Source organism: Melanotaenia boesemani, chromosome 11, assembly GCF_017639745.1.
Source record: "Melanotaenia boesemani isolate fMelBoe1 chromosome 11, fMelBoe1.pri, whole genome shotgun sequence".
NCBI classification, from domain to species: domain Eukaryota; kingdom Metazoa; phylum Chordata; class Actinopteri; order Atheriniformes; family Melanotaeniidae; genus Melanotaenia; species Melanotaenia boesemani.
In genome coordinates, this window is record NC_055692.1 from 7,286,342 (window position 1) to 7,313,458 (window position 27,117).

Sequence of the window (27,117 nt, forward strand, 5' to 3'; positions counted from 1 at the left end):
GAATAATAAGGTCACGTCAGAGCTACTCATTCAGCTCACTCAGGAGGACCCTTTGTGAGGAAATGCAAATCTTCAAGTTTTAAAAGCAAATGGAAAGTTGAACTGTGCTAAAGCTTTGCTCAAACTTTTACTCCCACAAGTCAGTTTAACAGTTCAAGTGTGATGATGAAGCTTTACGGAGTTCTGATCCTGTTTGTGGCTCTATCTGTGGGTAAGAACATGTTTCTTGTTGAGATATTTCTATTGTCACTTTCAAGGAAGTAAATAAGTGATGATTAAACATTTTAGAGAGGAAGGGGTGTTAAAGAGAGCTGGTGTTACAAACTGCTTTTTAGTAACCTGCTATTTTTGTTCTGCACCATTGCTGGCTTGAAAACAATGATTTACTATTGTTTGTATAATCCTGCAAACACTAAATAGAAGAACTACAGGGTGTGAAGTAAGTTTGTGGGTTTATACCTCAGATTATTTCTAGTTTAGAATAAGTAGTCATTTCCTTGTTGAGCTCAAGTAGCAAAACATAAACCAAGAAAATAAATAACCATATTATCTTAAAATAAAGCAGTTTAAATTTAGGAGAACTCACCTTTTGTATATATTTTGTTATCTTTTTTATTTAAATGATAAAAGTTTTAATATTATGTGCATGTCTTTTTTTACAAGTACAGTAATATACAATGCACGATGTAGAATAAAATAAAAAAGGAGATAAAATTAGTCATGTTCTGTTTGCGCTTTGTGTTGAGAACTTGTGTTGTGTGTCATTGTTTAGCTGATGGATTGAGATGCTACACATGCACAGCAGCTGAATCTAGATCCTGCACAGACACCAAATCGTGTCTTGTCCTTTTTAATCGATGTTTCTCTCTCAAAGTAGATGGTAAGTTGTTTTCTTTTTTCACAAGCTCAAGTAACTACTGCAGAGAATCATTTTAAAAATCTAAACTTCTATACTAATACCTCAGGACTGTATGTTACAGTCATTGTTAAGTTGTTTCTGAGGGGTTTTCTGTACTGGCTTGCAGGGTATGATGTGGTAACAAAGGGCTGCCAAACCAGCGTAGCATGTGTGGGCTCTATGACTTGTTGTGAAGGAGATCTGTGCAACGGTGCTTTTCCAACTGGACCAAGTATCATCCTGCTGCTGATGTCTTCAGCCATCTTCACACTCTTTCTCTGAGACTGTAGGAAAATGTTTGTTTCATTCTCTGTCTCTTTATTTTTCTATTTGTACAACTGAAGAAATAATTAAAGTCAACATTAACAATGTCTCCTGTATTCATTACAACTAGAGTTTATGTAGCATATATCAAACAACACATTTGGAATTAATTTAACTAGGAAGAAAGGTGATAAACCAGGACAAATACACGAACAATGAGGAGATTAATACATATTGTTCAAGCTATGGTTTACACATAAGATTGTACACTGTAGATTAGAACAATTGGGTCATGTTGTAAGCAGCTATAAAGTACAAGGAAATGTCAGGAAGAGATGTCATCAGTGCAGTTTCGCAGAATACAGTGCTCTCTGTGCTGGTAAGAGTTATGTGTTGACAGAAGACAGAAGATTTTGATTTATTGATAGTAAAATTGAAAATTGAGGATCTGTTCCTTTCGATCAGGTGTGTCAGCTGACACAATGTGAATATTAACCTGACACAGCTGAATAGATGTTTAGTAACCCTTGATATACTAAGTGTAGTAAGTCGCAATTACATGTTTAGTATGTCTGGTTTATGTCTGCTTCAGAAGTTTCCTGATGTTTTACAAAGTTGAAGCTGCACAAAATGAAACAGGATCAGTTTGGTTGAGCTCTAGTTGCCTTTCTCTAAAATGAACTTATGTAAACTTGTGCAGGTTAGTGACTCATGGAGTGTTCCATCATGGTTCCTCTTTGGCTGGAATGTGGAAGTTTGCTGAGTGGCTAGAGCATGGTGAAAACATCTGTGCTTTGCTGGGCGTTTGCTGTTTTGTGTAAAATTTGATTCATGCAGCCGAACGTCTCTCACATAATGTTGCTGTTTAGGTTATTTGATTAAATGATCTCGATGTCTGACAGTCTGTCATTTATTTCTACAGGCTGATTATTGGTTGAAATGACTAGATTGACTTTTTTATTTATAGATTAAATGTTTTATTTTCTGTTACATCTGACATCTACTGGATCCGATTTTAAGTGTCTGTAAGTTTTTAATTTTTTTTTTTTTTTAATATTAGAGAAAAAACTATATATATTTATATTTTCTATACGTAATCCGCTTAAATGTGGGTTAAATATTAAATTATTAAACTGTAATTTGTCCTCTTAAAAAGTCAGAATTCATTTGATAAATAGGGCCCGCCCACAGCAATCAGTGGATAGATAGAGAGAGAGAGAGAGAGAGAGACAGACAGACAGACAGAGAGACAGACAGGTGTACATTATAAATAAATAATCTAATCTAACAGAAGTCACTGATATTAATATCAACTTTAGACCAAAAGTAAAGACAACTAAACATTTCAGCTAAAGTGAGATGTTTCATAAAGCTCAGCTTGGACTCATTTAACCCACGAACTTTCACTTTGATGAGCCAAAGTTGTCAAAATAAGCAAGACTTAATGCTGCTTCAATATCCCTCTGGTAACAGAGGAAATTATAATGACTTGTGTTAAACATGTTTTTTTTAACTTGTCCTGTCCAGCATTGTAGCAAACAGAATAATGGTCTGGCTGCTGTGTTGTGTCGAGCAAATTTGCTTTTCCAAGGGGGCCTTTATGGGTATAAGGCTCCTCTTGATAATCTCAATTTTTATTTCTCCTGCTACACCTGTACAGAAACACAACAGAGAATTTCTTACAGTGTTTACAAGTAAACTAAGCTGGCAATCGGGAGTTTGTAAAAAAAAAAAAAAAAAAAAAAAAGATAACCAAGACAACTACAACAAGATGTATCACGACAAAAGCCAAAGTATCACACAAATAAACAAACACACACACACACACACACACACACACACACACACAGACACACACACACACACACACACACACACACACACACACACACACACACACACACACACACACACAAACACACACACACACACAAAACAACCTAAACAAAAGTAGCTCTTTGTGTATAAACCCACTGGACAACTCAGTGACTGTGTCAGCATGCAGAGAATGAGGAGTGAGCAGAGATGAGTGTGATCATGCAAATGTGACCACGCTTCTACGGAGGTAGAGGCAGGCCAGGGCAGCCCAGAGACCTGGGTGATCAGCAGCAGTCCCAGAGCATGAACCCATGAAGAACACCCCAGACCCACCCCGAGGGCGGCAGAAGAAGGCCCAGCCAGAGCCCTCCGCAGCCACGAAGCACAGGCCCAGGCGGGCCAAGATCAGCTGCCACAGACTCCGCCAGTTAACTTGATCCAGGGCCATCTAGGGTGGCCAGGGTGAAGGGCCTGTAATATTTCTGTTCTGTTGGCAGTATTTCTTTTGCATACGGGAATCAGGGAGACAACATATACGCATCCATCACGTTGTATGTATTTTCTTTTTTTTTAATTAACACTTTCGTCCCACAGAATACATCATTAGCTGGCGTCTGCCACTAGATCTAAACATGCCCTGGATGTTACAGGGCTCAGAGCCCCAAGAGCCCAGAGGCAGCCACCCCTCCCAAAGCAGCGACAAGGTCACAATCCTCCACCAACACTGAGTGATGGAGCTAATCACAGGGGACCAGAGGGAGTAAAATTCAGATAACTGGTTCTTTGAGGAAGCAGACATTTTCTCAGTACTAATGTGGTCTAGTAAGAGGTTCCTAAACTGTTGAAAACACAGATTATTTTTGGTTTCCAGTTCACAAAGATAGTTTTCTTTGTGATACATAAGACCGTAAGGATCATGTGTGCAAAGTTAATTACCATGTTAATTCACCCAAGTCTCCTAGTAGACACAGTATGGGGTTTGCAGGAATATTACATTTGAACCATGTTGACATGTCTTCACATACCTGAAGCCAGAACCTGCAGACAGGTGTGCAGGACCACAAGGCATGGCAATAGTTGCCAGTTTTGCTGTCAGTGCAGTGTGAGCAAATATTTGGTTGTGACAGACCCATCCTGAATGTCCCTTGTCCTGTATAATGAGTTCTATCCATTTGGAATTGAATTAGTCATATCTTGGAATTCTTAGTCATTGTAAATGTGTTTAAACACATTTGTGACCATTCATTTTGATTAAAGTTACTGGATAAGTCACTTTGAAGTTGGAAGATAGACTGAGTCTTCTAGTTTAGATAATAGTCAATAGGGGCATCGAGATTCAAGAATTCTGCTACCCTGATAGGTAGCTGCACGTTTAATTGGTTAATGGTTTATGTTTTTACACAAAATAGATTTAAGCTGGTGATATTCTAAAATTGTAGTGCTGTTGATTCCATATCATAAAGTGAGAATGTTTAATGAGAAAACTCTTCCATTTTCTATTATATGTTCTAACTGTTTTATTCCTTTATTTTTCCACTGAGTGATGGAAGTTAACCATCTTTTTCTTTTGCAGGATGTCAGGGTTGTTCCAGATGGGTGTAAGCTCACATGGCATAAGTGAAGGCTTGGTTATCTTAAGAAACTCCCACCAAGTAATTAAATAGGAAATGATGTGGCTGAGCTGATGAATGGCAGGTCAGCGATAACGAGATCCTCACAGAATACATGTTCTACATCTAACCATGGTTCATCTAGGCTGCTAAGTTTAAGCCATTTGGAGATATGTTGCAGCTTGTTAGCTAAGAAGTAGGGATTGAAGTTGGGTAGGTCCAATCCACCTCTGTCTTTAGACTGTTGTAAAGTTTTTAGGCTGATACATGATAGCTCGTCTTTCCTTAGAAATTTAGATCTATGTGTTTTCAGTGACAGAGGATGGTTTAGTGGGTATCATTGAAAACGGGTAATTGACTTGAAGTAAAACCATTATTATTCTTATCTTTTTAAAATATGTAGGTCATGGAGTTATATGATTGTAATACTAAGTCCATAAGGGTGTGTCAGATACTGCAGATTAACTTTCTGAGGAAACAAAAGTAGAGAGGCAAACCTGAGAATATAAAACAGGTTCCACTCTTACACTGTTTGTTCCTCTTTCAGCCATGATGAAGCTTTGTGGAGCTCTGGTCCTGTTCTTGACTGTGTCCATAGGTTAGAGCCACAGCTTATAACTGGGTTGTCTTTTCTAAACATTAAATTAAATTTAGAAACTTGTTCTTGTTTAGTGTTTAAATATCGACTTGCAACAGAACATATTTATCTGTTCCTAAATGTTCATGGATTTGCATAGCTAAGATAGCAAGCATCATGTGATATCTTGTAGCTGATCTTTTAACTTCAATACTTTTAGGATGGATTTAGTTTGATAACCATCAAACAGAAATTTTACCTTTTCTTGCCTTTTGTTGCTGCTTAAAATCTAATAGGCACCTCAACAAACAAGTACAAATAGCTAATTTAGCTGTGACACCAGTAAATGAATACAATAAAAACATATTATATACGTCTGCAAAATGTACAGAATCTAAAGGAATGTTATTTCATTGCATATACAGCAGTGTAGAGAAGGTCTTGGAAGTAGTAAAGGAGAAACCCAGTCCTTGTGGATTCTAAACGTACTTTTGGAAATATATCTGGAAACCATAATCCTTGAAAACATATGCAAAAAAGTTTGTTAAACATCAAAAAATGGAGTAAACAAGTGTCTGTTATACTATTTAACTGGATTAGTTTCATTTTAAAGACTTAACATCAAACACCTGATTTCATGCAGCTGTTTCTTTAAACCATGTTAAGGATTTTAAATTGAGAGATGAAGAAGTGAACATCAGTCACACCCAGCACCCCTCACCCATTTTCTTTTTGTAAAGCTACAGGTTACGGCAAAACATGTTTATGTTCTATTTTCCATCTGATGGTGTTTGATCCTGGTTTCAACCCACTTCATCACATTTATTTAAAATCCAATTTTAGCATAGTTTACATAAACTGTCCATACCTGTGTGGACCTTCATGGGTATAAGGCAGCTGTGGACTGGTGTGGTTGCTGGAAAATTCAAGTTCAAAGATATTCTCAACACCCTGTATTGGTGTTATTATGCTTAAATAAAGGATATTATATCATATAATACATGGAGTAGTGGCCATGTTGAGGTTAAATAGATCCTGTTAATGATTTTCATGATTAGGGGACAGTTTTACTGAAAAATTGTTTATTCAAGATATAAGACAGTAAAAACAAACATCAAAGCTGATCAAAGTCCACCAGGAATCACCAGTTCTTTATGCCACAGTTATAAAACTCTAAATGTTGATGTTTTAATGTGTGAAAATGAGAAAAAACATTTTAGTTAAAAGTTAAGAAGTTTTTTTTTAAAAAAAAAAGAAAGGAAATGAGAAAATTGTTTGTATATATCAAGAATCTTACCGTGTTTGACAACATTCTGTGTTTCTGTGCAGCAACTGGATTACGATGCTACTCATGCATATTATCCAGGCCTGAATCCTGCACAAATGCTATAAACTGTGTTTCACCTTTAAACAAATGCTACTCTATGAAAGTGGGTGGTATGTATAGTTTTGTTTAAACTAAATAGTTTATGACTGAATATTTTTGAGGTACTGAATACCTTATTTTTCTCACAGATTTAGTCAATCTAGGATGTGGACACAGCTCTATGTGCGGAAGCCACATAAAATGCTGCAGTGGAGACCTGTGCAACAGCGCCTTCCCAGCGGGTCCCAGTGTCATGCTGCTGCTGGTGTCCTCAGCCATCCTCACACTCTTTCTCTAAAGCTTTGGGACAGATGTTATTCAATGCATACACATTGTTTATCTCACTGAGCATGCAAAACCTGTCAATGAATGTGTGTCATTTTCTTCAATAAAACCACAACATTCAACCAGGTGTTTAAATGTTTAATTCCTCAGGCTCTGCACTAATTACTGAAAAAAGCTCCATATGAGCACTCAGTAGAAAGACAGAGAAATAGGACATGTAACACACTCATAAGCAACAATTATCCTCTGGATCTTGTTTTGATGATTTTATTTTTTATTGAAACACAAACTATTTCCTTTAATAAAAAAAAGAGAGACATTACAGTATAAACACAGTAGATGGCGACACAGCCTCGGCCCTACAGTCTATGAATTATTACAATATAATTATTGAGAGGAAAACATAATTCTTTGTTACATATGCTTTTCAAGCAAAACAAGCATGTACTCAATACATAAAAGGAAATGCATCAACACTTTTAGTTTTTGTTTTTTTATTTTGGCAGACAACTTTAAACAATATGTTTTAATTCACAACAGTTAAAAACAGGTCAATATTTTATACAGTGGGGAGAAAAAGATGCTAATCAGCGTTTCATACATACGTTTCATTGGTGAGCTACACCAGAAACTTTCAACTTTGGTCAAGGCATCTATTTAGTGTAGTTAGTTTTTTGTTTTTCTTTTTTGTTTGTTTGTTTTGTTTTGTTTTTAGTAAAGGCATGTGGAAGAGAGGCTGTAATGTATTAAAATGAAAATCAGAGAGACAGAATATCCTGTGGTGTCTTTGCCTTGAAGGTGAGAGCAACAGATTGTTGTTACAGCAAAATGTTGTACCAAAGACAGCCTAAATGGATATTTCATATTTTATGGCATGTATGTCGTTTAGTTTGCACTATGTAATTAGTCACCTCTTTTTATTATGAATGTTTTGGCAATGTATTTAGAGAGTGTACTTGTAATTTTTTCTGTATTTGTAAACTTTATGCTCATTTACTCTGTTTTTTATGCGTTTTCATCAGTTTGCTGAGTACATATTGGCTGGAAAACCTCTTAAGCTAGACTCAAGCACTACAGGTGTAAACAGTATGAAGTTCAGCATTGTAGCTAATCTCCTCTGTGAATCTGTTTTGTTTACTTTTGGCTTAAATATTCTATCTTTACCAGTAATGTATTTTGTTTGCATAAAAATTTTTTTAAAAATCACAAAAACAAAATCAAAATATGCATATTAGGATACATAAGATGAATTTGTACTCATCACTGCCACCAATGTTGCACTTTGGAAAGAAGTCAGGTGTGTGAGTGTAACCATCAGGCAATAATTATGATTTGTTTTATTGCAGAAACGCTCAAGAACTTTGGACACACACACACACACACCCCACACTTATTGTGTGTCTTATCTTGATCAACCCATTAAACAAATTCCTCGATACACAACTGCCACCAATGCATATGAACAGATGTGAACTTATATGGTGTAGATGTGCAAGTTTCAGACTTCTATTCTTTCAAAGTTTCTGATGAAATATTCCTGCAATGGGACAGATTTGTGCTTTTGAGGGGTGTAAAAGTAACACTGAACTTTATTTTTTACCTGCTGATCCTCATCTGATGACAGACAGCAGCTCAAATCGTAGCAGCGGCGACTAGCAATGGCACTTACGGCAGCTGAGTCGCTACAGCTTTCCAGAACCTGCAGGAGCTCTTGACAGGCCAGTGCAACAGCGGTAAAGGTGCAGACTGATACAGTTCAGGACCACCTTGTTCCTCTGTAGCTTGTGTAGGATTCTGGAGGGGAAAAGTCTTCTACCTCAAAGACAGCTCTGTGACGTAGGTGCTTTGTGAATCTTGCTTTCCATCAATTGCTGTCTGCCATTCAGTCATTTCTGCTTGTGTACTCCCGACCCGTCCACTCCACCACTGGGGTGCGGGATGCGGGGTGATCCCCAACCCTTTCACTTTCTTGCATTTTTCAAAGGGCTCATTCAACTTTGGCTATGTGCAGGGCAACCTGTCTGGAAGCAAGCGATTGTGGTCCTAGAGTATTGCATGCCTGTTAAGGCCCATTTATGCTCAATGCAGAAGACTGATATGCAGACGGGCAGTTTCATCTGTCTTCTGCGTTGTTACATGGATAATTTGGTCCATTTTCAATAAGCGTAGCTATCAGTGACACAGATGAGGCAGTGCTGAGCAGACTAGCTGACATGCAACCAGGGTAAGAAACAAACCAGAAAAGAAGAAAATCAGAAAGGAAGCAAAAATGCAGAAGAAGAATGAAGACGAGGACAGCTGTAGAGATTGTGCAAGCTTTTTTCATATATTCAAGTGCTTAGGGCATGTGATGCAGTTGAAAACAACTTTATAGCAGTACATTACCACTGCCAAACAGTGTCTGAAACTGACGTCGGCTCATGGGAGTGAACTCTGAACTTAGCAGTGCCTACCAGTGGAGAAATGACTTAAAAATCATGGCAATGCAAAACACTCATGGACGTATGAGGACGGTGGCGTATGACAACGTTTGAAACGGACGACGCTATTTAAGTTAGTAGGGGAGCATTTATGGGCCTTTAGGGCAGCTAGAAATACTCGGGTTTTGTCGATTCACTAGGTGAATCAAGTGTAATATACACAAGCAGCACTTCTGTTATTTTTTGCCCCAAAATAAAACCACAACTCTTGTTTTAGAGTGGCATAAATTGATCTGGATTTTAAGCATTATTTGTTCATTCTAAATCTAATTATATTTTCTAAATCTTAAAATTTGCTACAACATAAATGTTAAAATCTGTTTTGAAGTCACAGAAAAAGATGCTTTCTAGGACTAGGATGAAGACAGTTAGCCAGGTGGGTCTCCTCTCCTCCAGCTTAAATTAGCTTCTTAACAGGGTAAAACCTCTTCTGGACCAAGACTTGAAACCAAGTGACAAAGAACTGCGACAGACTTACAGCAGACTACGGGTGTTATTGGGATGTAACATTGAATGTCAGAGGTATATGTCCTGCTGCAAAATGTATAACCACAGCGGCATCTACAGAATACCTGATGGGACTACATGACTGATAAGAATCCAGAAGTAAAAAGTACCTGAATGCTAAAACTAGTGTGTTAACAGATAAATTCAGCTTTGTGCCGCAGTTTATTCGATCACTGCATTGTAATATGAATGAGAATTAGTTCATTTATTGCTGCCTGAAATCAATATTTACAATCACAGAGGGAAAAAAAGGTTAAGGATTATGTGAAAAAGAGAACAACGAGGCCATCATGTGGTAGAAATATGCCGTGTGAATGAAATCTAGAAAATATTTTCAGCATTTCTACAGTTTCCATTTTAGCAAAGTTGAACTTTACAGATGCAAAAAAAGAGAAAGAGCTTTATTCCCATCAGACAACTCAGGTTATTAACAAACAGAACACACTCCTACTGACCTCTTATTAATAAAAATCACTACCCACTGAAGTATAATGCATTTCCACACAATCAGCAAAACACAACAATGCCCTGACAACAATACAAGAGTTAGCGGAGTTTGTAGTTAATAGATTAACATGATTGCCAGTTATGGTACAAACATGGTATTAAGCAGGGATGAATATCATTTTTAATAATAGTAAAAAAACATAACATGTGAAGAAGCGTGTGCATTGGATGACAGAACAAAACCTGCTCATGCAATGATGTATTCATCTTGGAACAATCTTAACTTCTTTCAGGAAAAAAAACATGTGTAGGTCACTTTTCAGTCTTTCATTGTTGCATATTATCATAAATTCTGCATATTAAAAACAAAATTTAAAAGCCTTCACACATCAAAGAATGGAACAAAGAATAAAAAGGCATACCCCATTCTGTACACACTTGAACTCACATCACTAATAACTGTCTCTGAAAAAATAATAAAATGAAAACATCTGGCTCGATGCTGCTGTAAGGAAACGATATCTTGGGGATCCAATCACACTGGAAGCCCGCCCATCCATGACCACATAGAGCACCACCACAAGAACCACCCAGGTGAGGACAGGCCTGTTTCATGAGTTTATTTTTTTTAATAATTCTGTTGAAGCATGGTTGAAAAGCAATGTCTGACTTTCATTGGTTAAATTTCATAGAATTTTTATTTATTTTTACTTTTGTCAGATTCAAGTTATTTCTGTGACCATTGTGAGTTTTTCTTTCATTAACCAAAGGGTACCAACAATTTCGTCCACGTCTGTATATCCACTGACTTGTCAGCTCTAGTCTGTCTCTAGCCTCCATAGAGACATGGTAGGATTTGTACGATCACACTCATCTCTGATCGCTCCCCATTCCTTATCCTCTGCATACTGACAGTCACTGAGTTTTCTAGTGGGTTTATACACTAAGAGATACCTTTCTTTACGTTTAGTGTGTTTGTGTTTCTGGTACTTTGGTTGTCGTTGCTGTCTTGGTTATTCTTTTAGGAACTCCTAACCATCAGCTTAGTTTTCCTGTAAAAGCTGTAGGAAAGTCTCTGTTGTTTCAGTTGGATTGAAAGGTTGTTGCCTTCTATCTACTGTGTCATTGTCTCCTCTCGCTTTTTCTACTTTCCTTTTCAGGCAGCATTTACAGTTGTCCTATGTTCAATGTTCACATGCAAAACACATCTTCCTCTCCAACGTAATTTGCCTCATTTCCCTTATTTGACTGGGAAATCCCTTATTTGACTGAGAAATAGTGACAATTTGTGAAAACTTTCACTTTCGAATTCTCCAAGCATATTTTTAAGAAGTTTATAGATTAATTGAGTCAAACCTGCTTGATTTTATAAAATCTTGTCTTAGTTCAGGGTCTGTCCCACCTGCTATCAAACATGCTGTGTGTTAGGCCCTTCATTTTTAGAGGTCCACTCAGTTTTGGATAATTTACAGTCAGATCCTCATTTAAATCCCGACATAGCACTGAATCAGCACTGTTAAATGGACACAATGACATTGGCTTGTCTGTGGATACTGAGAACCCCACTGTGCTGGTGCTGCTGGCAGGGGTGCTGCCAGGGATTTTGGGTCCCATGAAAAGAAACTAAAATTAATAAATCAAAATAAAATCAAATGGTAAAATAAATTAGGTATGCTCAGAAACTAAAAACTGCAGGACCTCACATGGTATGTTGTATTTCTGTATATGAACTGAATGTAATACGGTCACAAGCAAACCTCTGTGGAGATTTATTTAATTTTATCTTTAAAATTAAATAATCACATTTTAAAAGGTAGAACTTAGTGTAATAAGATATCAAGGGAAATTGATTTGACTCCATCTCATTGTCTCCCTCATGTAGCAACACATGCAGGTCTAATTTATCTCCAGATCTGTAGACTCACAGGTGAAGCATTAGATTAGTGGGGAAAACATTTATGATGCTATATGGTTGTTGCTAGTTAATCTTCTGATTTCTAGAAAATTTAAATATTTCTCTGATTGGACTGAAGGCAGTCACCCTGTCTGCTGCACTAGAAATGTGCTCTGTTCCTGCTGCAAAGCAGAAGGATGAGTCCCAAACTACTGACCAAACCTAACTCTGGGCATCTGCTTCGGCTGCTGTCGTGTCTGTTCAGAACGCACGTGATTTCTTTTTAGCAGAGCAGCTTGCCAATCGTTTCCCTGCATTGATTATTTCACTAAAACAACAGTGAAATGAATAAAATCCAGAGTTTTCTTTAGAAATATGAGCTAATATGGGGAGCAAAGTGAGCTAGCTTAAATGAACAAATTTGAGAAGAGACAACAATCTGATGTTCCACAACTTTCCATCAGACAAACTAACTGACCCACCTCGCCTCTGAAAGAGCTGGGTGACATACTGTCAACCCTCACGTATCAGTTTTTTTCTTTTCTTTTTAAGCTTCACGATTTTTGAGGCATCCTGCCGTCTTAGCATCCACTCGCTGTCTGTCTGTTGAGCTAAGCTCTGCAGCTGATGGAGCAGGTGGACTAAACCATTTAAGGGAAATATAGAGGGGGTTGGGCATTCAGAAATGCTTCCAAACCAAAGAAACTTAGTGATACCAATCCATTGTAACTAAAATGTTTGCATGATTGTAAGTTTATCATTGAGTATCAGATAATTTTGTTAGTATTACAACTGCATTGAGGGCCCGTCTGGACCCCTGTCAATCATGGGCTCCTAGAATTCTTCTCCTTTACCCCCTATTTTCAGCGCCCCAGGCTGCTGGACCTCACTGCCTTCGATACAGTCAACCATGCAGTCCTTGTATTTCGTCTGGAGCATAGACTGTACTGTATATAAAAGATGGACAGAGCCTGGGTGGACAGTGACGTCACCCGTAGGTTTCTGAAGAGCAAAACTGAAGCTTCTTGGGTGGTTCCTACCATCGCCATTTTAGCAGTGTCGTGCCTGCCGTCGCCCCCAGAAAATACAAAAATGGGCAAAGTGGTGGAGCTGAGAGGGGGGCTGTGAGCGTGGGGATGGATGATTGACATGTATCAAACTATATATATATATATATATATATATATATATATATATATATATATATATATATATATATATATATATATATATATATATATATATGTATAGATAGATAGATAGATAGATAGATAGATAGATAGATTCACAGTGTTGTTGCATTCTTAATTGTACTTTATTACTTTACATTCAGTAAGTTTATTGCATTGGCAAAGAAGCTGTCCTTTAACCTGTATGTTTTTGTTTTCACTAGGCTATATCTGGTGCCTGAAGGCAGCCATTCAAACAGATGATGTCCTGGATGAGTTTTCTTTTTAATTATGTCTTGTGCTTTCTTGAGGCACTGAGAGGTGTACAGTTCCTCCAAGCAAGGGAGAGGGCAGCCAACGATTTTGTGGGCAGTGGTGATGACCTTCTGGAGCAATCTTTGTGTTTTTAGAGGAGAGTATGGGTTTCAAGCATTGCTTGGTTTAATTTTAAAATGTTATAAAACACAATTGGGAATTATTTAATTTACATTTGGAATGTGAAGTTAACTTAATGAATGATTAGGTCAAGAATAATAATCTTTGGATTTGTTGCTGTTATCTTTAATAAAACTAAACAAGATACTTTTAAGGCACAGAGCGAAATCAGGACTAATGTTGTCAATGATTTTTCCCATAATTTTCGGGTACAGTCACTGTGCCACAAAATTGGACAAGTGACATTTACTGTAAATTAAACAGTAAATATGTGTAGTGAAAGTGTTTCAGAAAGTAACATGTGGGATAGAAATAACAGTATTTTATAAGCATGCATGTCCCTTTGCAAAGAATTATGCAAAGCATGTCCATCCAACAGGAAAATCAACACGACTGAGATTTAATGCTGGAGGACTGGATCTATCTGCATCAACAGCATTATTATTCCAGAGGAGATAGCGTCTATTACTACATCAGAATCATATTTCTTTCTAATAACACTAAAATCATGTTACCAAATGTAGTTAAGAAGGTTATTGCAAAGGAAGTTACTTAAAAGCTGTCTACGTAAGACAGGAAATGCCCTATTCCTTTGTTAACAATAATTCTCTTTTTATATGTTTTTGAAGACAAAATCCCTCCACTGGTTCCCTGTTCATTTTAGAACTGATTTTGCTATGGAATTTATGGGCTAAGTCCTGAATATATTTCTGACTTCTTACAACCATATATGCTTCCTCCAGATTCCTCAGATCTACCAACCAGGTGCCCCTACATCTTCGGCAGGCCTCATCAGTTCCAGTTTAAAGTCTAAAACACAAAACACAAACTTGTTCCATAACTTTTTAACCCTTATGAGAGCTCATTCTTCTGTTTGTTTCCACGTCTGAAATGTGAAGCAAGGTGTAAGGACCATAATGGAAAACTAACAGGGATTTTAGACAGATGGATGTATGAATTAAGATACCTTAATTAAACATAAAGGGCTGAAGAAGATCCAGAAACAAACTAATAAAAAGCTAACGTGAGGATAAATACTGAGGGACAAATAAAAAGTGAGGATCAGATGTGGTAAAAACAAGAATTAAGTACAACAAAGAAACAGGAAGTAAACTTACTATTAAAAGAATTACAATGTAAAATCTTAATCATGAAATAAAAACATCCAGAACCTTTCAAACATGTTATTTATTCATTTACTATGTGCTCCTGATTATAGATATTATTTTTCTTAGTGAAATCAAAGGTTTAGTTTAGTTAATAATGGTTTTCTAACAACAACTAACAGAGCCCCACCCCATTTGCCAGCAGTAAAGGCACACTTGATTTCTAGAAAGGGTTAACCTACAGGCTGTATCAGGAATAATGAGTTCACTTCAGAGCTCGACGTTTAGCTCACTCAGGAGGACCCTTTGTGGGAAAATGCAAATCTTCAAGTTTAAAAGCAAATGGAAAGTTGAACTGTGCTCAAGCTTTGCTCAAACTTTTACTCCCACAAGTCGGTTTAACAGTTCAAGTTCATGATGAAGCTTTACGGAGTTCTGATCCTGTTTGTGGCTCTATCTGTGGGTAAGAACATGTTTCTTGTTGAGATATTTCTATTGTCACTTTCAAGAAAGTAAATAAGTGATGATTAAACATTTTACAGAGGAAGGGTTGTCAAAGAGAGATGGTGTTACAAACTGCTTTTTAGTAACCTGCTATTTTTGTTCTGCACCATTGCTGGCTTGAAAACAATGATTTACTATTGTTTGTATAATCCTGCAAAAACTAAATAGAAGAACTACAGGGTGTGAAGTAAGTTCATGGGTTTATACCTCAGATTATTTTTTCAAGTTTAGAATAAGTAGTCATTTCCTGGTTGATCTCAAGTGGCAAAACATAAACCAAGAAAATAAATAACCATATTATCTTAAAATAAAGCAGTTTAAATTTAGGAGAACTCACCTTTTGTATATTTTTTGTGCATTTTTTTATTTAAAAGATAAAAGTTTTAATATTATGTGCATGTCTTTTTTTTTACAATTACAATAATATGCAATGCACAATGTAGAATAAAATAAAAGGAGATAAAATTAGTCATGTTCTGTTTGTGTTTTGTGTTGAGAACTTGTGTTGTGTGTCATTGTTTAGCTGATGGATTGAGATGCTACACATGCACAGCAGCTGAATCTAGATCCTGCACAGACACCAAATCGTGTGCTGTCATTTTCAATCGATGTTTCTCTCTCAAAGTAGATGGTAAGTTGTTTTCTTTTTTTCACAAGCTCAAGTAACTACTGCAGAGAATCATTTTAAAAATCTAAACTTCTATACTAATACCTCAAGACTGTATGTTACAGTAATTTTGAAGTTGTTTCTGAGGGGTTTTCTGTACTGGCTTGCAGGGTATGATGTGGTAACAAAGGGCTGCCAAACCAGCGTAGCATGTGTGGGCTCTATGACTTGTTGTGAAGGAGATCTGTGCAACGGTGCCTTTCCAACTGGACCAAGTGTCATCCTGCTGCTGATGTCTTCAGCCTTCTTCACACTCTTTCTCTGAGACTGTAGGAAAATGTTTGATTCTTTTTCTGTCTCTTTATTTTTCTGTTTGTACAACTGAAGAAATAATTAAACTCAACATTAACAATGTCTCCTGTATTCATTACAACTAGAGTTTATGTAGCATATATCAAACAACACATTTGGAATTAATTTAACTAGGAAGAAAGGTGATAAACCAGGACAAATACATGAACCATGAGGAGATTAATACATATTGTTCAAGCTATGGTTTACACATAAGATTGTACACTGTAGATTAGAACTATTGGGTCATGTTGTAAGCAGCTATAAAGTACAAGGAAATGTCAGGAAGAGAAGTGCAGAATACAGTGCTCTCTGTGCTGGTAAGAGTTGTGTGTTGACAGAAGACATTTTGATTTATTGATAGTAAAAATTGAGGATCTGTTCCTTTCAATCAGGTGTGTTAGCTTAAACAATGTGAATATGAACCTGACACAGCTGAATAGATGTTTAGTAACCCTTGATATGTGGAAATCTGTTTGATGATAGGGCTGTCTGTGTGAAAATTTGGAATATACAACAGAAAATTCAAGAGAAAACGTATTTAGTGAGAAGAACAAAACAGAAAAGCATCTGTGATGCGCCATTTGAAATGAATGAGTTTGGTTGGATTGTTAGAAACCTCCAGCTCGTTAGCGCAAAAGGGGCTGTAAACATTTAACCCACAAACTAATTCTAAATAAAAGCATTTATTTACAGGTTAATTGTCGTGACAACAAGGCAGAATATAAAGTGTAATAACATAAAATGAGGTTTCAAGAAACCCAAAGACTCTAGCCAAACACAAAAGTGGAGAATTAAACAAAAAGGCCACCCAGGACTCAACATACATAAAAAAAAAACAAACAAAAAAAAGACAAAAAAAAAACACAGGTTCTCAAAAGTTCAAACAAACCCCCACAATGCACAAAGGTCTACAACATCTCAAAATGCACATAAAATCTCAAAGCCTGCTTAAATATGTGAGTCTAAATATGGACTGATGAGTCAGGACCAGCTGGGGAGGTGGTCCTAAATTATCAAAAGTAGAATCAGTTACAATATGTGGTTTATTGCATTCAGAAAACATCTGTGCTTTGCTGGGCGTTTGTTGTTTTGTGTAAAATTTGATTCATGCAGCCGAACGTCTCTCACATAATGTTGCTGTTCAGGTTATTTGATTAACTGATCTCGATGTCTGACAGTCTGTCATTTATTTCTACAGGCGGATTATTGGTTGAAATGACTAGATTGACTTTTTTATTTATAGATGAAATGTTTTATTTTCTGTTACATCTGATATCTACTGGAGTGTCTGCAAGTTTTTAAATTTTTCTTTTTTTCAATATTAGAGAAAAAACTATATATATTTATATTTTCTATACCGAATCCGCTTCAGAGTGGGTTAAATATTGAATTATTAAACTGTAATTTGTCCTCTTAAAAAGTCAAAATTCATTTGATAAATGGGGCCCACCCACAGCGATCAGTGGCCTGCCCTGGTAATCTGTCAGCCAGGACTGAGGTACTTGCATATGTATGTTCCAAAGCACACACAAATATCTAGAAATTTACACACACAATATAAATTTACACATGCAAAAATTACAAAAAAGTACAAACATTAATTTTTTACACACAATGGTGAAAAGCTGGGTCATCTGGATTTTAGATAGATAGATAGATAGATAGATAGATAGATAGATAGATAGATAGATAGATAGATAGATAGATAGATAGATAGATAGATAGATAGATAGATAGATAGATAGATAGATAGATAGATAGATTCACAGTGTTGTTGCATTCTTAATTGTACTTTATTAGTTTACATTTGGTAGGTTGAAATGCTTTAGTTCCCTTTTGTTAGCGCGCACATTGGAGCACTATTGTATTTTCAATTCTGGTTAAGTTCTCTGTATTCCATATATGTTTTTCTCTTTTAATGGTGCTGGGGGGAGCATGATGAACGCTGGGCGGCAGCAGTGAGCTCAACAGGCAGACGCCAGGGAGCAGGAAGTGCCATGGGCCCAGACCAAGTCAGCTCCTTCCGGAGGGGAGATTAATGGCCTTTATATCGTCAAACAATTAGTTTTGTTGGTACGATTTTGATTAGTTTGATTTCTTGTAGTATTTTTGTGTAATTCTTGTTTTAAGTAGTAATGAGCTAACTGTTTAGGTTTTGTGTCATTGTTTAATGTATTTGTTTAGTATTTGTCAATCCCTCTTGAGTTTTAGAACTGGTCTGATCAGCCAGTATTTAGGTACCCCTTTGTTTCCTGATTGTTAGGTCAGTTTGGTTGTTTTGTTAGGTCAGGTTAGTTGTTTTGTTAGGTCAGTTTGGTTCTTGTGTTAGTTTGGTTTCTTTTGAGTTACATGCTAAACAGTTAGTTTAAAGTTTCCTGAGTTATTGTTATACTTTGGTTTAGTTTTGTTCATTTGACCTCTTTTAAGGGCCCAAACTTTTTGTGAGTATTCTTTTGGGTAAATAAAACCCGCTCTTGTTTTGAAACCAACTGTGTCCTTGCCTTGTACCAGCTCGATCCATCACAGGCAGCCACCCCTCCCAAAGCAGCGACATGGTCACAATCCTCCACCAACACTGAGTGATGGAACTAATCACAGGGGACCAGAGGGAGTGAAATTCGGCTAACTGGTTCTTTGAGGACGCAGACATTTTCTCAATACTAATGTGGTCTAGTAAGAGGTTCCTAAACTGTTGAAAACACAGATTATTTGGGGTTTTCCAGTTCACAAAGATAGTTTTCTTTGTGATACATAAGACCATAAGGATCATGTGTGCAGAGATAATTACCATGTTAATTCAGCCAAGTCTCCTAGTAGACACAGTATGGGGTTTGCAGGAATATTACATTTGAACCATGTTGACATGTCTTCACATGCCTGAAGCCAGAACCTGCAGACAGGTGTGCAGGACCACAAGGCATGGCAATAGCTGTCAGTTTTGCTGTCAGTGCAGTGTGAGCAAATATTTGGTTGTGACAGACCCATCCTAAATGTCCCTTGTCCTGTATAATGAGTTCTTTCCATTTGGAATTGAATTAGTCATATCTTGGAATTCTTAGTCATATTAAAGGTGTTTAAACACATTTGTGACCATTCATTTTGATTAAAGTTACTGGATAAGTCACTTTGAAGTTGGAAGATAGACTGAGTCTTCTAGTTTAGATAATAGTCAATAGGGGCATCGAGATTCAAGAATTCTGCTACCCTGATAGGTAGCTGCGATTTTAATTGGTTAATGGTTTATGTTTTTACACAAAATAGATTTAAGCTGGTGATATTCTAAAAATGTAGTGCTGTTGATTCCATATCGTAAAGTGAGAATGTTTAATGAGAAAACGCTTCCATTTTCTATTATATGTTCTAACTGTTTTATTCCTTTATTTTTCCATTGAGTGATGAAAGTTAACCATCTTTTTGTTTTGCAGGATGTCAGGGTTGTTCCAGATGGGTGTAAGCTCACATGGCATAAGTGAAGGCTTGGTTATCTTAAGAAACTCCCACCAAGTAATTAAATAGGAAATGATGTGGCTGAGCTGATGAATGGCAGGTCAGCGATAACGAGATCCTTACAGAATACATGTTCTACATCTAACCATGGTTCATCTAGGCCGCTAAGTTTAAGCCATTTGGAGATATAAGAAGTAGGGATTGAAGTTGGGTAGGTCCAATCCACCTTTGTCTTTAGACTGTTGTAAAGTTTGTAGGCTGATACGTGATGGCTTGTTTTTCCTTAGAAATTTAGATCTATGTGTTTTCAGTGACAGAGGATGGTTTAGTGGGTATCATTGAAAACAGGTAATTGACTTGAAGTAAAACCATTATTATTCTTATCTTTTTAAAATATGTAGGTCATGGATGTCATGGTCCACACATTCACACGCCTCCTCCTTCCGCCTGACCATATTTGGAGGATGAAGCATCTCTGCCAACAGGACGGCGCAGCTGAATGACATTGGGCTGATTACCCCTCTCGTATAAGAACCCCAGACGTATCTTCAGTCTTCGCTGGATTGCACTACTGCCTGTGGTAACCAGCCGTTAACTAAGTCTTGTCGCAATCTCATTACTTGTTGTTTACTCACCTGTGTTCTCTCTCCCCAAGAACCCGACCCAGAAAACCACGGTCCACTCGAGGAATCCTGTCTGCCCGCTCCAGCCCGTCCTTCAACAATCACATCACCATAACCATTGTTTGTCATAATAAATCATTCACTTTACTCTCCGTGCTCTCGTTTCCTTGGATCCACAACACCAGCCGTGACAGAACAATCCAGCCAACAAATGGGACCATCGAAACAAGCCGCGCCAGACGCCGGAAAATCAGACCCCAACAGCAAACTCTTTTTTGCCGTATCCTCACAAGGACAACTACTTGGCCAACACTCTCAGGTACTCAGATCCCTCGGATACAGCCAGAATGCATTACAAACCCAGCTACATGATGTCACCAGCAAAATGACTGCCATACTTGATCGTTTGTCTCAGCTCTCTACTCCTCTAGCCGCACCGCCTGTCTCTGCGCCAACTCCACCCGTTCCTGTCCGAGAGGTTCACATTCCAGATCCCAGACCCTTCGCCGGAGATCTGGGGAAGTGCCGGGGTTTTCTCTTCCAGTGTTCATTGATCTTTGATCAAAAACCAAGCACCTACACATCTGACAGATCGAAGGTATCTTTCATTATAGGTCTTCTGACTTCAAGAGCTCTTACGTGGGCGGAAGCATTCCTGGAAACCACGCCCCTACACTGTTTAACTTACCGGTCCTTCACACAGGAATTGCTGAAAGTGTTTGACGGTCCAGTTCGGGGCCGCGAGGCGGCCAAGCGTCTCATGTCCCTGAGACAAGGAGCTTTGAGTGTGGTTGAATTTTCAGTGGAGTTTCGGACCCTGGCCGCCGATTCAAAATGGAATTCTGAAGCACTAATTGATCATTTCTTGAACTGTTTAACAGGGACTCTTAAAGACGAGCTGGCGACTCAGGATCCCCCTGAAACTCTCGACGCCTTAATCGACCTGGCCATCCGATTGGATAACCGCCTCCGGGAGAGACACCGGGACCGCAGGGGTTCCTACGCGGTTCAGTCCCCAGCGGTAGACCTGACCCCGCCAGCCTGGCCATCCTTGGACTCCTCCTCTGCTTCCGCCGTCGAGCCGATGCAGGTGGGTCAGGCGCACCTTACTCCATCGGAACGACAAAAACGGCTGCAAGCAGGAGAATGCCTCTACTGTAGAGGATTGGGACACTTCCGTGCCACCTGTCCCGTTTGCCCAAAAGATCCGGCCCGTCAGTTAAGGTCGGGATTCTGACGGGTCAGACCCAGACCAAGACTCAAATCCCGGCAACCATCACTTTTTCGGATCAAACCCTCACCGTACTGGCTCTGATCGACTCAGGCGCAGAGGACAGCTTTTTGGACGCCCGTCTGGCGGAAGAAGCGCAGATCCCACGGATACCACTGCCCCCACCCACAACTGCTAATGCCCTGGACGGCAGAACCATCACCCAGGTAACCCACACCACTGCACCCATTAAATCAAAGCTTTCCGGCAATCATACTGAACTCATTGAGTTTAAGTTGATTTCAGCACCAGATTGCCCCCTGGTTCTTGGTCACCCCTGGCTCTCACTCCACAACCCCCACATTAACTGGACCGCCGGAACCGTTATAGGCTGGAGTGAGGAGTGCCACCTGGCCTGTCTACGGTCAGCCATACCCCCCACGGCAACGGATAGTAGCGGAGGACCGCCCCCAGACCTGACATCAGTACCCGGTGAATACCATGACCTGGCCGAAGTCTTCAGCAAGCACAAAGCCTCCTCCTTACCACCTCAACGGCCCTACGATTGTGCTATAAACCTGCTACCAGGGTCCTCTCTTCCAAACAGCAGGTTGTACAATATCTCCAGACCTGAAAGAGAGACCCTGGAGAAATACATACAAGAATCCCTGGATGCAGGTATCATCAGACACTCGTCTTCCCCTTTAGCCGCAGGGTTTTTCTTTGTCACCAAGAAAGACAAAACTATGCGGCCCTGTATTGATTATCGGGGTTTAAACAAGATAACTGTTCATAATAAATATCCCTTACCCCTGATCGACTCAGCATTCGACGCCTTGCTTGGTTCCACCGTTTTCACCAAGTTAGACCTCCGGAATGCTTATTACCTGGTCCGTGTCAAAGAAGGTGACGAATGGAAAACAGCATTCAAAACCCCGTTAGGACATTTTGAGTATCTGGTCATGCCTTTCGGCCTCACTAACGCCCCCGCAGTTTTTCAAGCCCTGGTCAGTGATGTTCTCCGTGATTTCCTCAATTGTTTTGTGTTCGTCTACCTCGATGACATACTCATCTATTCCAAATCCCTGTCAGAACACAAGAAACACGTCCGTCTGGTGCTTCTGAGACTCCTGGAGAACAAGCTGTATGTCAAAGCCGAAAAATGTCAATTCCATTCTGAGACCGTTGGCTTTCTGTGTTATGTGTTTATGGGCGGGCAGATGAAGACAGATCCTGACAAGGTTAAAGCGGTTCTGGATTGGCCCATGCCCGACACTGTGAAGCAATTGCAGTGCTTCTTAGGTTTCGCTAACTTCTACCGCCGGTTTATTAAGAACTTCAGCCAGGTAGCCGCCCCGCTCACCAAGCTGACCTCCCCCAAGACCCCCTTTCACTGGTCCAAGTGCGCGGACGACGCCTTTCAGGAACTGAAGAAACGGTTCGCCTCGGCTCCGGTGCTCAAGCAGCCTGATCCGTCCCGTCAGTTCGTGGTGGAGGTTGATGCCTCAGATACCGGGGTGGGGGCAGTCCTGTCCCAGCGGTCAGTGCAGTCAGGAGAGCTCCACCCATGTGCGTTTTTCTCCCGGCGTCTTTCCCCAGCGGATGTAACTACGATGTGGGTGAACGTGAGCTCTTGGCAGTGAAGCTGGCTTTAGACGATTGGCGACACTGGCTGGAAGGGGCAGCTCAGCCTTTCATCGTGTGGACCGACCATCGCAACCTGGAGTATATTCAGTCAGCCAAAAGACTGAATTCCCGGCAGGCCAGGTGGGCACTATTCTTTGGTTGGTTTAACTTTTCCCTCACTTACAGACCAGGCACGAAGAACATCAAGCCGGACGCCCTCAGTTCCGGAGGACCACCCACAGACCCTGACACCATTCTGCCTGCGTCCTGTATGGTGGCCGCCGTTACCTGGGAGGTGGAACAGAATGTCAGGGACGCCCAGCACGCCCACCCTGATCCAGGTACAGGTCCTCCAAATACACTGTTTGTGCCTGACAATGTCCGCTCCCAGGTGATCCAGTGGGGGCATTCCTCCCGGGTGGCCTGCCATTCTGGTCGAGCACGCACCTCCACACTTATCCAGTGGCGCTTCTGGTGGCCTACCTTGGAGAAGGACGTCCGGGAATTTGTGGCCGCCTGTCCAGTCTGTGCTCGAGGAAAAACCTCCTCTCAGGCCCCTGCGGGACTTCTACGTCCACTACCCATCCCTGGGAGGCCCCGGTCCCACATTGCCCTGGACTTTGTCACCGGTCTGCCGCCGTCTCAAGGTAACACCACCATCCTAACCATCATAGACAGGTTCTCCAAAGCAGCTCACTTCGTGGCCTTGCCCAAACTGCCTTCTGCTCTGGAAACCGCCAAGATCGTATCCGGACATGTGTTCCGCCTTCACGGCCCACAGACATAGTCTCAGACCGCGGGCCCAAGTTCATGTCTCGGGTCTGGAAAGCATTCTGTGCTGAGCTAGGTGCCTCCGTCAGCCTGAGCTCAGGTTTCCATCCCCAGACCAACGGCCAGGCTGAACGTTTAAATCAAGAACTGGAATCTGCCCTGCGCTGCGTGGCTGCTAATAACCCCTCCGCCTGGAGCAGCCACCTGTGCTGGGTGGAATATGCCCACAATTCCCACGTCTCATCCGCCACGGGTCTCTAGCCCTTCGAGGCCTCCCTGGGTTACCAGCCTCCGCTCTTCCCGGAGCACGAAGCAGAGATCGGGGTGCCCTCCGTCCAGCGGCATCTGGGCCAGTGTCGTCGGATGTGGAGTTATATGATTGTGATACTAAGTCCATAGGGGTGTGTCAGATACTGTAGATTAACTTTCTGAGGAAACAAAAATAGAGAGGCAAACCTGAGAATATAAGACAGGTTCCACTCTTACACTGTTTGTTCCTCTTTCAGCCATGATGAAGCTTTGTGGAGCTCTGGTCCTGTTCTTGACTGTGTCCATAGGTTAGAGCCGCAGCTTATAACTGGGTTGTCTTTTCTGAACATTAAATCTAAATTAAGGAACCTGTTCATGTTTAGTGTTTAAACATCGACTTGCAACAGAACACATTTGTCTGTTCCTAAATGTTCATGGATTTGCATAGCTAAGATAGCAAGCATCATGTGATTTCTTGTAGCTTATCTTTTAACTTCAATACTTTTAGGATAGATTTAGTTTGATAACCATCAAACGGACATTTTACCTTTTCTTGCCTTTTGTTGCTGCTTAAAATCTAATAGGCACCTCAACAAACAAGTACAAATAGCTAATTTAGCTGTGACACCAGTAGAAGTAAATGAATACAATAAAAACATATTATATATGTCAGCAAAATGTACAGAATCTAAAGGAATGTTATTTCATTGCATATATAGCAGTGTAGATAAGGTCTTGGAAGTGATAAAGGAGAAACCCAATCCTTATGGATCCTAAACTTACTTTTGGAAATATATTTGGAAACCATAATCATTGAGAACATATGCAAAAAAGTTTGTTAAACATAAAAAATGGAGTAAACATGTTTCTATTATGCTATTTCACTGGATTAGTTTCATTTTAAAGACTTATCATCAAACACCTTATTTCATTTAGCTGTTTTTTAACCATGTCAAGGATTTTAAATTGAGCTTTTCAAATGGAAGACTTATGGCTCAGCTAAAACATGTTACTGTTTTCAAAAATGTTCTTTACATTAAACCTATACAACTTGTAGTTAAATAGTTTATCTTCTTTTTGCCTTTAATATATAATTTATTGCTGTTAAATTCTCTGAGTTTTAGATGTTACAGAAAACTGTGTGGAGGGGTTTTTCTACCAGAAAACACCCGCTCTTTCTGCCACAGTTATAAAATTAAAATTGTTGATGTTTTTATGTGTGAAAATAAGAAAAATGTTTGCATATATCAAGAATCTTACCGTGTTTGACAACATCCTGTGTTTCTGTGCAGCAACTGGATTACGATGCTACTCATGCATATCATCCAGGCCTGAATCCTGCACAAATGCTATAAACTGTGCTTCACCCTTTAACAAATGCTACTCTGTGAAAGTGGGTGGTATGTATAAACTAAATTGTTTATGACTGAATATTTCTGAGGTACTGAATACCATATGTTTCTCACAGATTTAGTCAATCTAGGATGTGGACACACCTCTATGTGCGTAAGCCCCTATAAATGCTGCAGTGGAGACCTGTGCAACAGCGCCTTCCCAGCTGGTCCCAGTGTCATGCTGCTGCTGGTGTCCTCAGCCATCCTCACACTCTTTCTCTAAAGCTTTGGAACAGATGTTATTCATTCCATACACATTGTTTATCTCACTGAGCATGCAAAACCTGTCAATGAATGTGTGTCATTTTCTTAAAAAAAACCACAACATTCAACCAGGTGTTTAAATGTTTAATTCCTCAGGCTCTGCACTAATTACTGAAAAAAGCTCCACATGAGCACTCAGTAGAAAGACAATGAAATAGGACATGCAACACACTCATAAGCAACAATTATCCTCTGGATCTTGTTTTGATGATTTTATTTTTTATTGAAACACAAACTATTTCCTTTAATAAAAAAGAGAGACATTACAGTATAAACACAGTAGATGGCGACACAGCCTCGGCCCTACAGTCTATGAATTATTACAATATAATTATTGAGAGGAAAACATAATTCTTTGTTACATACACTTTTCAAGCAAAACAAGCATGTACTCAATACATTAAAGGAAATGCATCAACACTTTTATTTTTTGTTTTTTTAGTTTGGCAGACAACGTTAAACAATATGTTTTAATTCACAACAGTTAAAAACAGGTCAATATTTTATACAGTGGGGAGAAAAAGATGCTAATCAGCGTTTCATACATACGTTTCATTGGTGAGCTACACCAGAAACTTTCAACTTTGGTCAAGGCATCTATTTAGTGTAGTTATTTTTTTTTTTGTTTTTTTTTTTTTGTTTTTTTGTTTGTTTGTTTTGTTTTTTTGTTTGTTTGTTTTTTGGTAAAGACATGCAGAAGAGAGGCTGTAATGTATCAAAATGAAAATCAGAGAGAAAGAATATCCTGTGGTGTCTTTGCCTTGAAGGTGAGAGTAACAGATTGTTGTTACAGGAAAATGTGGTACCAAAGACAGCCTAAATGGGTATTTCATATTTTATGCCATGTATGCCGTATAGTTTGCACTAGTGTGCCTCTAGAGAGAGAGTGGCGCCATCTCCGTTCACTGCAATGGTTCAGTTTGTTCACAGCAATGGCGGCGTATGGAGCCCCTCAAAAGTTCCCGGAAGTTAGCAAAAGCTAAGCGACGGTCAATGTATTTCAATGGAGCAGATTGTCGGAGCTACACTTCTTCAAGGTAAGATGTTTTAATAGTCATATTTCCATATCATTTGTGCATCGAAATCAACTTGACAGGAGTAAATAAATATGTTGTCGGATTGTCCCCGTCTAGATTAATATATTTAGAGATTATAAACCGATAAAAGTTTATGCTAGCACACTGATAGCAACAGATGTCACAGGCTGATGAA

The 27,117-nt window shown here is 39.3% G+C and overlaps 3 protein-coding genes across 6 annotated transcripts; all 3 read left to right on the top strand.

Moving 5' to 3' along the window:
- Positions 1 to 16,381, top strand: LOC121649360 (prostate stem cell antigen-like). 3 transcript variants are annotated; one of them, XM_042000131.1, is made up of 3 exons: positions 1 to 211; positions 773 to 880; positions 1,026 to 1,269. In XM_042000131.1, the coding sequence occupies exons 1-3, from the start codon at positions 163 to 165 to the stop codon at positions 1,178 to 1,180; spliced, it is 312 nt and encodes a 103-aa protein (XP_041856065.1). In that variant the 5' UTR covers positions 1 to 162; the 3' UTR covers positions 1,181 to 1,269. The 3 variants fall into 3 exon arrangements, with proteins under 3 accessions (XP_041856065.1, XP_041856063.1, XP_041856062.1); XM_042000129.1 differs by lacking the exons at positions 773 to 880; positions 1,026 to 1,269 and adding exons at positions 15,884 to 15,991; positions 16,138 to 16,381 and having other exon boundaries at positions 13 to 211; XM_042000128.1 differs by lacking the exons at positions 1 to 211; positions 773 to 880; positions 1,026 to 1,269 and adding exons at positions 15,194 to 15,319; positions 15,884 to 15,991; positions 16,138 to 16,381.
- LOC121649358 (lymphocyte antigen 6G-like) lies at positions 2,111 to 6,925 on the top strand. 2 transcript variants are annotated; one of them, XM_042000126.1, is made up of 5 exons: positions 2,111 to 2,187; positions 4,554 to 4,675; positions 5,138 to 5,188; positions 6,497 to 6,604; positions 6,683 to 6,925. In XM_042000126.1, exons 2-5 carry the CDS (start codon positions 4,669 to 4,671, stop codon positions 6,829 to 6,831), a joined length of 315 nt encoding a protein of 104 aa, XP_041856060.1. In that variant the 5' UTR covers positions 2,111 to 2,187; positions 4,554 to 4,668; the 3' UTR covers positions 6,832 to 6,925. The 2 variants fall into 2 exon arrangements, with proteins under 2 accessions (XP_041856060.1, XP_041856059.1); XM_042000125.1 differs by lacking the exon at positions 2,111 to 2,187 and having other exon boundaries at positions 4,374 to 4,675.
- Positions 16,382 to 19,718: 3,337 nt separating the features above from the next.
- LOC121649359 (lymphocyte antigen 6G-like) lies at positions 19,719 to 25,877 on the top strand. Its single transcript, XM_042000127.1, has 4 exons — positions 19,719 to 19,868; positions 24,505 to 24,555; positions 25,540 to 25,647; positions 25,716 to 25,877. Exons 1-4 carry the CDS (start codon positions 19,862 to 19,864, stop codon positions 25,862 to 25,864), a joined length of 315 nt encoding a protein of 104 aa, XP_041856061.1. The 5' UTR covers positions 19,719 to 19,861; the 3' UTR covers positions 25,865 to 25,877.
- The last annotated feature ends 1,240 nt before the right edge of the window (positions 25,878 to 27,117 follow it).